Source organism: Arvicanthis niloticus, chromosome 12 (genome assembly GCF_011762505.2).
Source record: "Arvicanthis niloticus isolate mArvNil1 chromosome 12, mArvNil1.pat.X, whole genome shotgun sequence".
Lineage (NCBI taxonomy): Eukaryota > Metazoa > Chordata > Mammalia > Rodentia > Muridae > Arvicanthis > Arvicanthis niloticus.
Window position 1 is genome coordinate 27,834,382 of NC_047669.1, and position 15,620 is coordinate 27,850,001.

Genomic DNA, 15,620 nt, shown 5'->3' on the forward strand with positions numbered 1-15,620 from the left:
CCAAAACTAAAAGCAGAAAGTAGATAGAAGGCAGAGAAACCCTTTGCCTTTTCTAAGTTGTCTACTCCCATACCCAATTGACAGTTCCTGTCTGTTTTAGGTGACATTCTTCTGCAGGCTTCTGCTTCCTTTTTTCCATTGTCATTGTGCTGTAGCCTGCTTTTGTCAAGTCCTGCTTTTGCTCTTTCAGAGACTTTACCACAGAAATTTCCCAACTTTAACTTGTCCCAATATATGTCCCACTCCCGGGCCAGTTAGTTATCTTCCTAAACCACAGATCTGATTATGTCATTCTCTTGCTCAGTTTTTTTTAAGGAGTCCCTTCTGCCTGCAGAATGAAGGTCAAACTCATTACCATGTCTCTCAGTCACTTCAATGACCCTCGTTTTAAAATAGTGATTTTCTACTTTAACTTTTTCCCATCTTTCCCTCTACACACTTTTCTACAACTTGTCTTCTCCGTGGATGAAAGTTTGAGCAAAGTCCTTTTCTTACAATTTTTGTGTTTTTTTGGAAGAAAACTGTGTCCATGGTTGATAATGTTTATCTTTGCCATTATGACTTCAACACCTTCAGCTCAGGCTTCTGACTGGCTCCCTCACTGAACTTTCAACCACTCGGATGACTCAGGTCTCCTAGCTTTTCCAGAGTCTAACTGCAGGATGAAATGGGACTCTTTCTTCAACAAGTTCAGAACGTTTCATTAGACGGAACCCCAAGCTTGAGTCAGATCTTGGGTTTCCATCCTTCATTACAGGCTGGTTCACATGGCTACCCTTTGCAAAGGGCATTGCTGCCTTCTCCTTTCCTCTTGCATGGATTCTAGGGCTACTTAAAATACCATTATCAAAAAAAAAAAAAAAAGTCACATTTTGATTCTGCTCTTTCATAAGGCAGTCCCTGCTCACTGGCCTCTCATTCTCGACTCCCCTGGATGTAATGTATGGACTGTGAGTTCTCAGATAAGTCATCTACATTCCATATTTCAGTCCTGCTCAGAACCAAGGAGATGGTTGGATGTACGTACAGGCTAGTTTTGGTCCTTCGCTGTTGGAGAGCAGGTTTGAATGGCCTACTCTAAAACTCCACTCTAAATCATGTTTGTCTCTTTCAAGGAAGGGCTTTCAGTGTCATTCCTCTGTGAGAAGCACACTGGGGCAGATTGTCAGTGAAGTCTCAGACTTCAGCCTAGGAACTGCTTTGTGGTTCCTTTCACATAGTTATTAATAATATTTATGAATGTTCTCATATATAGCAACCGACTGATGAGATCAGTCTTGTGAGGTCCTTTCCTTTCATCTAAGCAATGCGTCTACATTCATTACTGAAACTGGAGAGGGCCAAGAATGTAAATAATAAGCCAGAGAGGAAAGGAAGCTACTTTGAAGCATCACACTTCTGGGACACTTCGAATAATATAATGACCTAGCACTAGTCTTGCCCTGGAGCTCAATATCGTCAGTAAGCTCTGGAGAAAACATATTAGTGTTATTTACATGACTTATAGCCTCAAGATATTTAGCTAGGCGTTCCATTCAAATTGAACAGGTTAGCTATCCCCTGGAAAATATAGATATGCCAAAAATATTTAGTAAAATTTAGCTTTTGTATGACATCCATCCATCATGTTATGCGTTCATTATTCTTTAACAAAATTTTAACAACATCTTTTTCACTATACTGATATCCATTAACATATAAGAACCATAATCAAGGGCATGCAGCATTTACACTTGGCAAGCAATAACTGGAACTCTTTTTTTTCTGTACCACTGATATTAATGGCAGTTTACTTGGCTTTCCTTCAGCTCTCTCTATGATGAGTGGGAACTTTTCACAGGTGTGCACCAGAGTTAAACCAGTAGAGTGAGGAGAGAGGCTCACCTGAGAAAAACAGAGATGACTTATGGCAAAATATAGACTCTTGGGGAGGGAGTCCATCCTGAGCCAGTCCAGGCAATTTCATCTTCTCTTCATCTCAGTGCCATACCATAGTCTATGCTAGTCTCCACTGAGGAACTAAGACATACTTCTGTTTGATTCTTCATTTACATTGTACTTTTGAGACAATTCATTATCCATATTGTATTCTTAACACTCTTTGTAAAATGTCAATCAAATTATTGAAATCATTTATTGCAAACCTTTACCCATTTATGTCACTAGAATAAAATGTAACTTTCTAATCTTGGAATGGTCTCATTAGGATAGCTCCTTAATTTTTAATTTCTTTCATTTCTTTCCTACTCTACATTGCAACATACATATAAACTGCTCTGTAGGGGTTTTTTTGTGCTCTCTCCTGAAGGTATATTATGTATATATTATTATTTTAGTGCCTCTACCATTCAATTTTTTTTCAAACATGAAGAGATCTTGTTGACATTCTCCTGTATACTCTCTCATGTTTTAGGATTTCCCTTCAAACCAGCGTTGCTTTTGTATATTTCTCTTACCATATCTGTAGCACATTTATCCTCTGCCCCCTCATACTTTTTCCCAATAGGTTTCACTTTGAAAAAAAACCCACAAATGTATTAATGTATTTATTTGTTTGATATCTATTTTGGGGTCTAGAATGCAGATGCTATGAGATCAGAGCCTTGGTTTCTCTAAGTCACTACCATATCAATGAACATATATTGAGTGAGTGAATGAGTCATACATAAGCATATACTTCCTCTTAGAGTACTCTACTTTGACTCTTCCTCATTCCTCCTTGACCTATTTTCTGAGTGTTGGAACTCAGTCCACTACAGCAGCCTCAGATGGAGGATGGAATTTCCAGAGGTTCTGTACTAAAACGCTGTTCTTCTGGAGGTGATGTTGCTTCCATCTTCACAGATGCCCCAATGTCCTTCCCATTATATGAAAGGTTTGCCAATAGAGCAAAAGCAATTCACACCCTGTATTACTTGGAAGATGTACTTCCTCCTTGTGGAAGGGTGCCCATGGTGGCAGAGCTTAAAACCTGGGAATAAAGGGGAGTCCAAGGCCAGTGTGTACAATTCTTTGAAATAAAAGGATTTTTTAACCGTACTGGGGCACCAGTGTGCCAGTTAAGAGTGAGTGCAGGCGTGCTTCTGAGTAGCCAAGAGCAGCAGTGAAATGTGGAGATACAAGGAGCTGAACAGTTTCCAAGACCTTGTGAAACTGGGACACATCCAAGCACTGATGCCTGTAAAAATAGAACAAGTGAGCAAAACCCACATTGTTAGAGGCCAAGGACTGATTTGATAACAATGAACCATGGCATGCACTAAAAGCAAACCTTACACTGATTCTCGAGGTGCAGAATTTGAGTCAGGGGTTTTACATCACTGGAGGACTATGAGGAAAAACTGGACAGTAACTGACTTGAGGCTGAATAGCTTTTTGAGACAGGAAGGCACATATGAATAAAGTTAAATTTAAGGGACCAAATTCCACTGACAAGTCACAAGATAATGCGACACTCATGAGCATAAGCCAAAGTACCTGAACACTGCTAGCTTATAATGAAGTCAGTGAGGAGAGGATAGCAGGGATCCCGAGGAGAAGTTCTAACAATTTTGCATTTCTAGCTCATATGGAAATGCTAATTCTACTTATGAAAGTAGAGAGCAGACATAATATTATTATGATTAAGACCTTACAACTGTGGAAGTTTCAGATGGTTCATTAATAATGTTATAGACAGGTTTAGCATAAAATGCAAGTAATGTAGCCAAATAATTAGTTGTACAATTCGGGCTGCATTTGGATTTCATGTGAGTCTGTTACCTTACAAAGCTAAACAGAGGAATAAATGCTTCATGCTTCTTAGGGTTCTCAGATGTGAGCCAGTTTTTGTTTTTCTTGCAGCATTTGTCTCTGGAGAGTGCCAGAACCTCCTAAAGCCTCTTTTGGAAAGGCAGTATGTTATTTTAAAGTAGTAGTTAAGATCATCTTACTTGGGTGATGATGGCTGTTTCACGTGGCTAACAGCCATGCTCGCCTCACAAATAACCCAAGTATGTTCATTTTTGCCAAGCTGCTCACAAGCATGTATAGAGTGATTCTGGAAAAATACCCTGTATACCTTTCAGAAAGCCATCTATGTGTTCACTCCTGACATTTCTAAGGAAGGAAAGTCGTGGAGAAGTTAATAGTAAGGTAGTTTGGAGGGGAATGGCCATGAGGGTGAGATACTGGGTTCAGTTTGATTCTCTATTGATGTATCAGAAAGTAGGGGATTATAAAAGAAAAAACCAGGACTCAATGAGGACCTGAGGGGATGGTCTGAGAGACTACACTGTGCTAGGGGAAGCTGATGGATTCAGTACTCTGTAAATGCTGTTGTTTACACTATGGGTCATATAGGAAAGTCAGCCATTTTTTCATTCTTATATTTAACAATCATAAACTCTTCTGTGAGACAAAGTGTTGGGAGAAAGAAGCTCCTGAAGTTTTATCTGAATGTAAATTACATTGAATTATTGACTTACCTAATAAGCTTCATGGCTGAGATTTTTTCTTGAATTATATGGGCTTGCTGATCATTCTACATTAGAGAGCCTCTAAACTGTGATCTTTGTTTAAAGATTGTGTTTTGCCGTATATGCTCACAGCAAGTCAATTAAGTTAAACCAAAGTTTCCCCAAGAACCAGACTAAGCTTAGTAAAGATTAAAAAATATACTTCTTAATTGCTTTTTGGATTTTTTCTATGCAAATATGTACTTGTGATTTATGTCTTCTTAATTAGTTTAACTCTTTCTATTTTGATTGTGATTATAATATTGACTAGTGTAACATATCTTTTCCTTAGTGTGGCAAATCCAAAATGTGATTGATTAGACTATATTCCTATTCCTACTTCTGTGAATTATTTTGTGCATTGGGTTTCGAACATCACATTTGCTCTAAATACCTCCTAAGAGGTCACTCATGCTAGTAGCAAGAATTTGTTGGTATAGAAATTAGTTAACAGTCATGCGTTGTTATCTTTCACACACAAAAAAAACCTACTACTATCGTATCATCCTTCTCTTTGTCCTGAAAAACATATAAATAAATAAACAAAAACTCTAATCTTTTCTCCACACAAAATCCTGTCCACTGAGGCATTGCATTTATTCTTGAGAAGTCTAGTCCTTCTTGTCATGGCATCTAGAGATACACTCTGTCCCCAGTGGACAATCCCACTTTTCTAGCATAGTTAATGGATTTGTGTAAGGTATCTGTCCACCATCTCTTTATTTGTCCTTCTGATATTAGCAGAACACCTTACAACAAGATAACATGTCCCATATCCAAGTCACTGTGTAAGCAAATCATCCATTTCTAAAAGCAACAAGACCCTTGGCAGGGATGGTCAAGCCTGTTGGCAATGTATGGGAAGATAAAATGCTCTTCCCGTTCCAAACTTGTTGCCATCCCCTTTAGCATGCTAAACTCATTTGTTCTATTCAGATTGACAGTTACAGAACTTATGATTCAACTAACCACTTTATCTAGCCATTTCCTCACTGATAAATTGAGCTCAAAATTTCAACAGCCTTGTCTGAGCCAGCCATGGCTCATTCCTGCCTCCTAAGTCTGCTCATGACCACTGACAGAGGACATCTTGATTTCATGTGAAAGGAACTCACAGTGAAAATAAAAGTAATTGACATTATAAACCTTGAATTGGGACAATTCAGATTCCAACACTTTAAAGTATTTTCTTCAAAGACAAAACGTCTTTATTTTCTCACATATTCTGTAGGAAGTCATCTATCTCTAGACTGATTAAATACTGCCAAAAAAAAATTCTTTAGATATTCTGGGGGACAAGGCAAATACCAGCTGTCAATGACTCCTTAATGCTGAGGTCTGCTGGGGTTTCACAGCTTATTCCTCTTACTATGATTTTTGGTTGCAAATGTCTGTAGCTAACAATTTGTCTCGGTTGACTTCCTCAACTTCACACAGTCTTAGCTATTCAGGGCAAGAGAAATTCTTAACTGAGCAAATGGGTCCATAAAAGTGTCCTGTAGGCAAGTCTGTGGGGCATTTTCTGTTTTAATTATTGGGGCTGAGAAATTCCAGATGACTGGTAGCAGAAACACCTGGGCAAGACAGTCCTGGGTTGTTTAAGAAAACAGTTGATCAAGCCATGAAGAGCTTTTATTCCTGCCTCCAGATTCCTGCCTTGAGTTCCTGCCCTGGCTTCCTTGATAGCAGACTGTGTTGTAGAAGTGTGAGCTAGCAAACTCTTTTCTCACCATGTTGCATTTGGCCACCAAGATTTATTACCATAACTAAGATACAAAACACAGTTGCCATTGTCAAATGTCCTTGCTATCACAGAGGAAACACTTCAAATTCCAAAGCTCTGCTGGTGCCAAGAAGCCAAAGGAAAACCAAGAATGATTCCTGGGGTCTGAGGGTGGTTTGCTTGCTCAAACCTGGAAACTCTACATATCTGCTCCTCTGCTCACCTCCTTTGCATACAACCTGGAACCTGGAAGTATTTGCTGCCTCTTGATTGGAGAAGTGAATCTTGTAATGTCAACCGTATAAAGCTGACTATAATTTGTTTTTGTAGACTTTATAACATTGCTTTTTGTACTCTGTGAAAGTTGAGAGAGGGGGAGACAGGGAGAGGGAGAGGGAGACAGGGAAAGGGGAAGAGGAGGAGGGGAAGAGATCTGGAGAGGGGAGGGAGGGGGAGGGGGGGAGGGGGAGGGGGAGGGGGAGGGGGAGGGGGAGGGGGAGGGGGAGGGGGAGGGGAAGAGATCTGGAGAGGGGAGGGAGGGGGAGGGGGAGGGGAAGGGGAGGGGAGGGGGAGGGAGAGGGAGAGGGGAAGGGGAGGGGAGGGGGAGGGAGAGGGAGAGGGGGTGGGGGAGGGGAGGGGGAGGGGAGGGGAAGGGGAGGGAGAGGGAGAGGGGGAGGGGGAGGGGGAGGGGGAGGGGGAGGGGGAGGGAGAGGGAGAGGGAGAGGGAGAGGGAGAGGGAGAGGGAGAGGGAGAGGGAGAGGGAGAGGGAGAGGGAGAGGGAGAGGGAGAGGGAGAGGGAGAGGGAGAGGGAGAGGGAGAGGGAGAGGGAGAGGGAGAGGGAGAGGGAGAGGGAGAGGGAGAGGGAGAGGATATTCAGATATTCAGGATAGAAATGAAGCCTTCAGATTACCCCATCCGCAGCCTCAGGAGTGAGGGAGCTCTTTAGCATGGAAACTGTCACTTAAGTGACTATAGTGTTCACCCCTTATGGACCACACCAACTGGTTGGGTAGCTGTGTAGAAATGACAAATGCTAATTCCTTACACCTGTTTGGCATCTGGCTATAGACTTAGATCCCCTTGTAAATGACAGACTTTCAGATCTTCCTTGTATAGGAACATTTCTGAGAAGCAAGTGGCATGAGAAACTGGTGAGCTAGCTGCAATGTACTGTGTGAATGATAATCCCAAATCCCATCACTCAGGTGTCTGCCTGTGGGTTTCCTGAAGAGTGAGGTTGATTTGGGGATCAAGGATCAGCTGCTGAGGCTGGCACTTGGGAAAGACAAGACAAGCATTCACACCCTGGACCACTCAATACCAGCATTGTCTCCAATCCATCTTTCATGAGCGGTTTTCAAGTTGGGGGGGGGGGGTGATGAAGAGGGGAGATAAAATAAACCTTTTAAATACTTCGGGATTGGAGAAAGGTTGAATACCAATACCGTGGGAGTTTGGAAAGCCATTTGCCAGGACTCTGAAATCAACCTTGGCTTTCAGTTTGAAACTCAGCCTGGCCAGTTTCTTCATCCTTTCTCATCTTTCTGGTCCATTCTGCAGTATACCTTCCTATCCATGTGTATGTAGCTCCGTTTGTTAAGGTTTGCATTTCTTTCTTGTCATGCCTTCCCTCTTCTTTCCAGGACCCTTTCTCTTGTCCTTTTACAGCTTAAGGCCATCTCCTCTTCCCTGCCTTAACAGTACCTCTGAGCCCCAACCCCTCTTCTTAAGGAAATCAGCCAGGCCTCAGATGGAGCTGTTGTCCTGACAACCCAAAGGCGCATCAGGCTTTACTTGAGGCTGGCTGCTGGTGAAGGGGGCAGTTGTGCAAAGCAAGGGGCCACGCTGAGGGGTGGGAGGAGGGGGGGATGACGTGGCGGGGCTGTTGAAAACCAGCAGGGTAGGGGGGGAGGTGCTGAGTAGAGAGAACAGGGACTGGAGGGAGAAACAGAAAAGAGGAGGGGGAGAGAGCTCCTGGGTTGCTGCTGCTGCTGCCGCTGCTGCTGCGAGAGGCTGTTTCTTTACTCTCCCTGGCAGGCTCTCCTGCTGCCTGGGAAAGTGGGTTACAGAGGGAAGGAGCTCAGCCCAGACGCTGGCAGAGAAGCAGCCAGCTACAGAGAGTCTAAGGAAGCACCCCTGCCATTGACAGTCGCCTCCTCATCATTAAAGCATTTTATATTTGCACTAGTCCTTCGGAAAATTTGTTCCTCCACTTTCTCTCCCACTCCTGCTTGGATTTGATGAGGGCTTTGTTAAATCTCAGAGGGGAAAGAGACTGAGCGAGGGAAAGAGCGAGGCAAAGTGGAAGGGAGTGCGCGCTGGACCCGCCCGAGCAGCCTTGGCAGTGGCTGCGAGCCCCGCGCGCTAGAGCCCCTCTCCGTGGCCAGCAGCGCGCACACGCGAGTCCACCGCGGACAAACTCGCCGAGGCCACCATGGTCGGGAGAGTTCAGCCCGATCGGAAACAGTTGCCGCTGGTCCTACTGAGACTGCTCTGCCTTCTTCCCACAGGACTGCCCGTTCGCAGCGTGGATTTTAACCGAGGCACGGACAACATCACCGTGAGGCAGGGGGACACGGCCATCCTCAGGTAGGGCTTGCGAGCAACTTTTCTGCGTGGTGAGTGTGTGTGTGTGTGTGTGTGTGTGTGTGTGTGTGTGTGTGTGTAACATTGAACTCCAGCTGCCCTGTATTTGTGGGCTTGTGGGTTGTGGGCGTGTGTGTGTGTGTGTGTGTGTGTGTCCGTTCTATTGACTTGAAGATTTAGCCGGGAACAAAATTCAAGGGAGCCTGGTCTCTGTCAAGAGCCAAGGGTGCTTTTGGAACGTTGTTCGGTTCTTTGAACGTTGTTTTCTCCAGTCAAGAAAGCCGAACTTTATCTATGGCATTAGTGGCATTGGGTTGTATTCATGCTGTGGTAATTGCTCATGCTTGGCACTTAGAGTTTTGTTGCGATTCCTCGATTCAGACACAAGAGTTGTTGAGTTATGGCTTTTAAAACGTGGTACACAAGGCTGCATTCTCCTTGTTCGTGTGTGTGTGTGTGTGTGTGTGTGTGTGTGTGTGTGTGTGTCTTGCTCAGCAAGGCTCAGTCTGCTCTAGCAGTAGTTCTGGTAGAAGACTTTCTGTAAAGATCTCTGAATTGACATCGTAGGCAATAAATCAATCTTACAACTTTGGATGATTACCGAGGCTTTTTTAGAATGTGGAGAGAAATCAACAGAAGAATGAAGAGAATGGAAGAAAAGGATCCAGCCTAATGGCAGGCCTTTAAGAATAGAAAACTTAAACAGAGGTGGAGACGGCATTAACCTGACATTACATTAGATACTACAAATTGATTATTGAGTTCAAAGTCTTATGCCTATGCAGCTCTGCCAAGCTCTGCAATATAATTTGGGATGGAAATTTGGAAAAGCATCCCAAGTCCTTGAGAGTTTGACCCTTCTAAGGTAGAGAGACTTGGATGATACCTAATCATTCCTACATTTCCTTAAAGCTCAACCTTCTTTCCTGTATCTCCCTTCTACCTTCTCCAGCCCCAGCTTTACTTGACTCTCTGGCAGATAATAATAGTAAAAGAAGAAGAAAGAAGAAAGTATTTTCCTCGGAGATCTCTTAAAATCCCATTTCTTCCAAATATAATGACCCAGTGTTGGTCTGTCTATCTAGGTAATATTGCGGCTGTGGCAATAAAAAACAGTATGCCATAGAAAATCAACCTCTAATCTGTGTGCGAGAGCTGATAGTGCATAAACCCCGGGGCATCGGGGAGCAGTTCTCTGGCAGAGCTGCCTACAGCAGCAAAGTTTTCTTTTCTTTTCTCAGAAATAAATTTGGTTGGCTGTCACAGAATGTCCTGCTCTGGGATCTCTGGCCTTGTTAGAGATGAAATCATGTGTGGTGGGATATGGCGAGTTTTGTGTGTGTCTGTGTGTGTGTGTGTTGTATGTACATGTACATGTGTTGTTCCAGACGGCAAAAGAGTGAGCACATGGTAGTGTGTGAGTACTTCTTTCTTCATTTCCTGAGCTTTGAGTGATTATGAATCCCAAATACCCTCCTATCCAGAGCTGACTTCCCCTTGTAACTCTCCAGCTTTGTAAACCTGCATGTGTGATTTATCCGCACGGCATAATACGATTTATAGAGTAATTTATCTGTTTGCAAAGGGATTTGGACATAATGCAGAAAATATTTTTGCAAACACACAAGCATGCCGTCTCAGCTGCTGACATTGGTAGTCCCTAACATCCTTAACCCTTTATGAACAGCAAAGCTTTATGTTTATGCTTGCTCTAGAGTGACTTGTTTTCCCAGATTACAAGATTAAAGGTGAGAAATGTTTCTACTCTGAATGTATAAAACTTTTTGATTTACATTTTTGAAAAGTTCGTGATGCCTTTGTAAGTCAGCACCACCTGCATCCTAGGGTACAGTCAGAGAAACATAGACATGTTAATGAACAGAAGAGATGGATCTGGCACTTCCATGTGGGGAATACATAGATGTCTACATCTAGATGAGGCATTCTCATTTCCTATGTGATATGGATATGTGTTTGCATGATGATTGCTCAAAGAAATTAGAATTTTGCTTTGTTTTCTTTTTTTAATTATCACACTTTATCAGATATTACAGTGTAGAGATGAAGTCTGAGAAAAGGCAACAAATCCAGCATCGGTTATTCCCAGGGAGAGGAAAGACAGACAAACAGAATGCAAATGAGTCACCTATGAAAGTCCATTGCTTCTCCAGACCTCACCTAACATGCCCTCCTTTTGATTTTCTTTGACTGAGACAAGGCTTTATTTTTGAGGCTGGTGGCGCTCTATCAGAAGGAACTATGGAGCAAGTTACCTTTGTTTTCTTAGCTGACCTTCTCAATCTCTTTAACTCGAACCAATCTGCTTTGTGGGTCAGTTTCCTAGTAAAGAATAGTGCTGTTACTTTCTGTTTGCAAGTCTAGCCTGGGAAAGGCATGCTTCCACTTTGTTTCTGACATTTTGCTGGGAGTGTGAGCTTCCAGGGGAGGAAAGGAAGGAGAACTGGATTCATTGGCAGCCACAGTCGATGCTTGGCACTGAGAAAGTGAAATGGCAGGGAGAGAAAAATCCTCTCTTAGTGAGTGTGTGGCCCTGAATAGTTGGAAATGGCATTAGGAGACAAGGGAGGCTTGTAGTTCTGATGCTTCAATGATAGGAACTTAGCTGACAAGTCTCCAAAACGTTTACCTTCTTGTTTCCGTAAAACAAGCGTTTCTGTAGGAATTCAGAATTGATCATTATTTTTATTTAATATAACCTTTAGCCCAATTGTACATTGCAATAAGAAAGTGGACACCTTGCTTTCATATTCTATAATTTTTATCCCTTTAAAAAAAGAAAACTGTGTAATTATGACCAAACTTGAAAGAGAGAGCCTTGACCCATCCATGCCTAACCTGGCTGTTTCTTAGAGGAGACTTCAAGTCTTTATAAAACTCATAGAAGGATCTGATGAAGACCACAACACCACTTCCATTCCAAAATGTGATCCACAGACCTGGAGGTCAGTAGCAATGCAGTACCTGAAGTTCCTTTCTAGGTAGAATGAATCTGAACATGCCTTTAGACTGTTATGCAAAGGAAAGCATGTGGCACATATCTCTGGGATTTACTCATTGAGCAGACTCAAGTTTTGCTGTTGTTGTTGTTATGTTTGTTTGTTTGTTTTTAACAGAGTTCACCTACTTCACCTCTTTAATAAGGAGACTCGTCAATTGTTAGAAGTTCAAGCCCTGATCTTACTAACCCTTTAACTGGAACACAGGCATCCACATTGTTTGATCTTGATGGATTGAAACACATTTACCTCTCTTTATAAACCATAGACAATTGGAAATAGGTGGTACTCTATATCATACTTGCAAATCATTTTAATGGTCACACTGACCATCTCCTCAGTATCACCAGGATACATATGAAAAGACATTGATAGGGTACTAGATCTCAAACAACTACAGTGGCTACATAAAACATGTTTATTATTGTGTACCTACTCACCAGTTTCGTTGTAAATATTCATATGCATAAACATATGGAGATATAATGTGAGCATATATATGGTAAAATGGCACGTCGACCAAGCAATGTGATTGTAATTAATCTAAAACTGAGATATCAGACTGGATATTTATAATTCCATCTGTCTTTGATGTTTGCAGGATATTGCAGAATTTCAAGGATGGTAATATTTTCCCCATTTAGATGAAAATATATCCAATAAGTATGAGGAATTTGGAGAGAAACTAAGTGTTAATGTGAAGGTTACTAAAGTTTTGTTTTTCCAAACGTATTTAACTTCCCTGTTTGTTTCTGTACTGCGAAGGGGGGAAAGAAGCAACAAAAAAGGTGGAATTATTTGACAATAAAATATAATAAATCTTGCTCAGATTTCAAGAGAAAACATGACTCCTCTTCTATAAGGCATCTGGAATGCCTACATACACTAAGAAAGTGTCAACACTCTAACAAACTCCTGGCACCATATGTGATTTTTTTTTTTTTTTACTACTTATAATTCACTATTTGAAAACAAACTTTGTGGGCCTACAATGAGAGTCTGTGACAATTATGAGCTTTCCTTTCTCTGTAGCTAAGTCACTAAAGGTAATCAAAATTTATTGGCTATCACTAATACTTTAAGAATCATCCATTGCCCATAAAACCCTTCATTAAATATATGTTGTAAAGAATGGAGTTCACCATGCTGTATATCATCTAGGATTATGGCATTTTATATGCATTTTACTAAAAAAATGTTTATGTACCTATTAATTATGCTGTTTGTTGTTGTTTATGGCCCAAGAAACAAACCAGACAAACCTCATGAGTCAATGGCAGACTGAATTTTTGCATTACTGTAAATGTTGAGCAAGTAAGTTTGTATATAAATGTACATATGATGTAAAGGGGAGGCGATTTTTCTGATTTATGTAATTTTGACTTCAAATGAATTGGACAACTGTGGTGATTCATGCCCTAAGTCAATTGTTGAGGCTTTAGCATTTGTGTTTCCCAAAGCTGATCCTTCATAACAGCAAACTCAGGCCAAAAAAGGATTAGAACACTTTCTGGTCACTGCTAGCCTCAAGTACAAACAGCTGTGACTCACCTGATAGGAAGTGGCCTGAATGTGCTAGGCCTCTTCTTACCATCACCTGAGCCCAAGAGATACCATTTCTCCCAAGCTATTGCGTGGAGGTTTCAATGGATGGCCCTATTCTCTATATGCATTGCCTCTGAGTTCCAAGACTCAAAAGATCTAGGTTCTAAATTTGGATCTCTCCTTGTAGGCTATGACTTTGTGCAAATCCTTGAATTATTTTGAGCTGCAGTTTCATATTTGAAAATACTGAAACTATCTATTTTAGCTACTGCACAGGATTATTTTAAGAAGCCCACAATAGGTAAAGAAGTGAAGTTTGTTGAACTGTAAAGTGCTATACAAGAATAAGGGCCCACTCATGTTTAAGCCATAAGCAGCCAGATGGCTTGTCTTTAGGAAACAATTATATAAGAACCCTGTTGCTTGAACTTGTGCACTTGAGCCAGTGGTTCTCAATCTATGGATCACACAACCCCTTTGAGGGTCAAAAGACCTTTTCACAGGTTTGCCTAAGGCCATTTGGACAAGCAGAGATTTACATTATGATTCATAACAGTAGGCAAAATACACTTTTGAAGTAGCCACAAAAATAATTTTATGGTTGGGGTCACTGCAAAATAAGGAACTGTATGAAAAGGTCACAGTGTTAGGAAGGTTGAGAACCACTGACTTGAGCAGATAAGAACCTTACATGGAGGCTCTGCCTACAGAATGTTAGTTGGCCTGTAGTGTAGTCTGACAATTTGCATTTTTACCAGTGCTTAGGTGACTTTAAAGCTGCAGACCTGCACTGCAGATTGAGGAGCACTGCCATGTTTTCACATCAGTGTAGTCCACAGATGGGCACCAGAAATATCAATCACTTTTAAGAAACAAAATTCAGGGCTGGAGAGGTGGCTCAGGGGTTAAGAGCACTGACTGCTCTTCCAGAGGTGCTGAGTTCAATTCTCAGCAACCACATGGTGGCTCACAACCATCTGTAATGGGATCTGATGCCCTCTTCTGGTGTGTGTCTGAAGACAGCTACAGTGTATTCATACATAATATAAATAAATCTTTGGAAAAAAATGAAACAAAATTCAAATCAACCCCAAATTGACTCTCAGAATCTACATTTTTAGAAATGATGCCCAAGAAATTCATAAGCACTTTCAAGTTGGGACCTCCCTGAGTTCTTTCTCACAGCCATGCTTTTCCCCGGCCAAGCATTTGGAAAACACCGAAGCTGGAGATTCTTGACAGTCATAAAATATTTACTGGATTGGCTTGAAGGAGCGCCTAGGCTTCACTTGTTGCTTCTTGTATTTAATGGTTCATGTGTCTACACAGAATGGAGACCCACCAGACTAGTAGGTAAAAAGAACATCTCTTTTAGAAACTATATTCAAGGCAGCACTTAATAGTCATGTAGTAAAAGTTTAAAGCCTTGTGTAGCTTAAGATATATAGCATGAAACAAAAAGATTCAAGGAGATTGCCATAGGTGTACCTCTTTACTATATGATTTCATCACTACAATATAATAAAAATCGGGGTAACTTTATTATAGACCCAATTTACATAATATCTATTGAAATTGTGTCAAAGCTTGAATTCTTAAAACTACCGCTCTATGCTCAATTTATGATTTAGGCTAGGCAGGATTTACGAGTGGTTGGTTTTTTTTTGCCAGTGTTTTAGTGTTGTTTTTAATGCTCTCTCTAAGGGAGTTGAAGTAGAACATCCAGACAAGAAAACCTTTTTTAGTTAGAATCTATTCAAACAGCTTTAATGCTTGGTATTCATGTTTCCATGCACACCAACATATGGTTTGCATCAATGACTGTATTTGTTTGTAGAATCCACCTTGCTTTTACACGCTGATCAGTCTTACTTTAAATTTGGAGGCAAGTCTTTATGCCATAAATAAAAAAATTTCTATGTTTCCATGAAGTGTGTTCTAAGCTCAGGTGGCTCAATAGGAAGCCAGGAGATTGAGCTCCACCATTCGGTAATACCCCTCATCTGTCAGACATGGATAACTGACGTCTACTTGGCAAACAACAAGCTATTCTAACACTCAAATAAAATAGCAATTATCAAAGTGTTTTATCAGCTATGAGATGCTATAAAGCACAAGCCCTTAAAGATTATTGTCATATGTAAAATAGAAACTAACTCTTAGGAAGTTAGAAAATTTAATAAAATGGCTTTTATTCTTATTTTTACGATGCGTGCTGCTCATTTGTTCACAGATCTTTTTATTAAGTTCTTT

The 15,620-nt window shown here is 41.3% G+C and overlaps 1 protein-coding gene across 6 annotated transcripts in view; it reads left to right on the plus strand.

Moving 5' to 3' along the window:
- Positions 1–15,620, plus strand: part of Lsamp (limbic system associated membrane protein) — a 2,034,784-nt gene that overhangs the window by 1,413,895 nt on the left and 605,269 nt on the right. For 3 of the 6 annotated variants that reach the window (XM_034514988.2, XM_034514986.2, XM_076942923.1), the window contains exon 3: positions 8,730–8,808. In XM_034514988.2, the coding sequence (XP_034370879.1) occupies positions 8,730–8,808 (79 nt within the window). Of the gene's footprint in view, positions 1–8,133; positions 8,809–15,620 lie in introns of those variants that run through there. The other 3 variants (XM_076942924.1, XM_034514989.2, XM_034514987.2) reach the window with 2 other exon arrangements.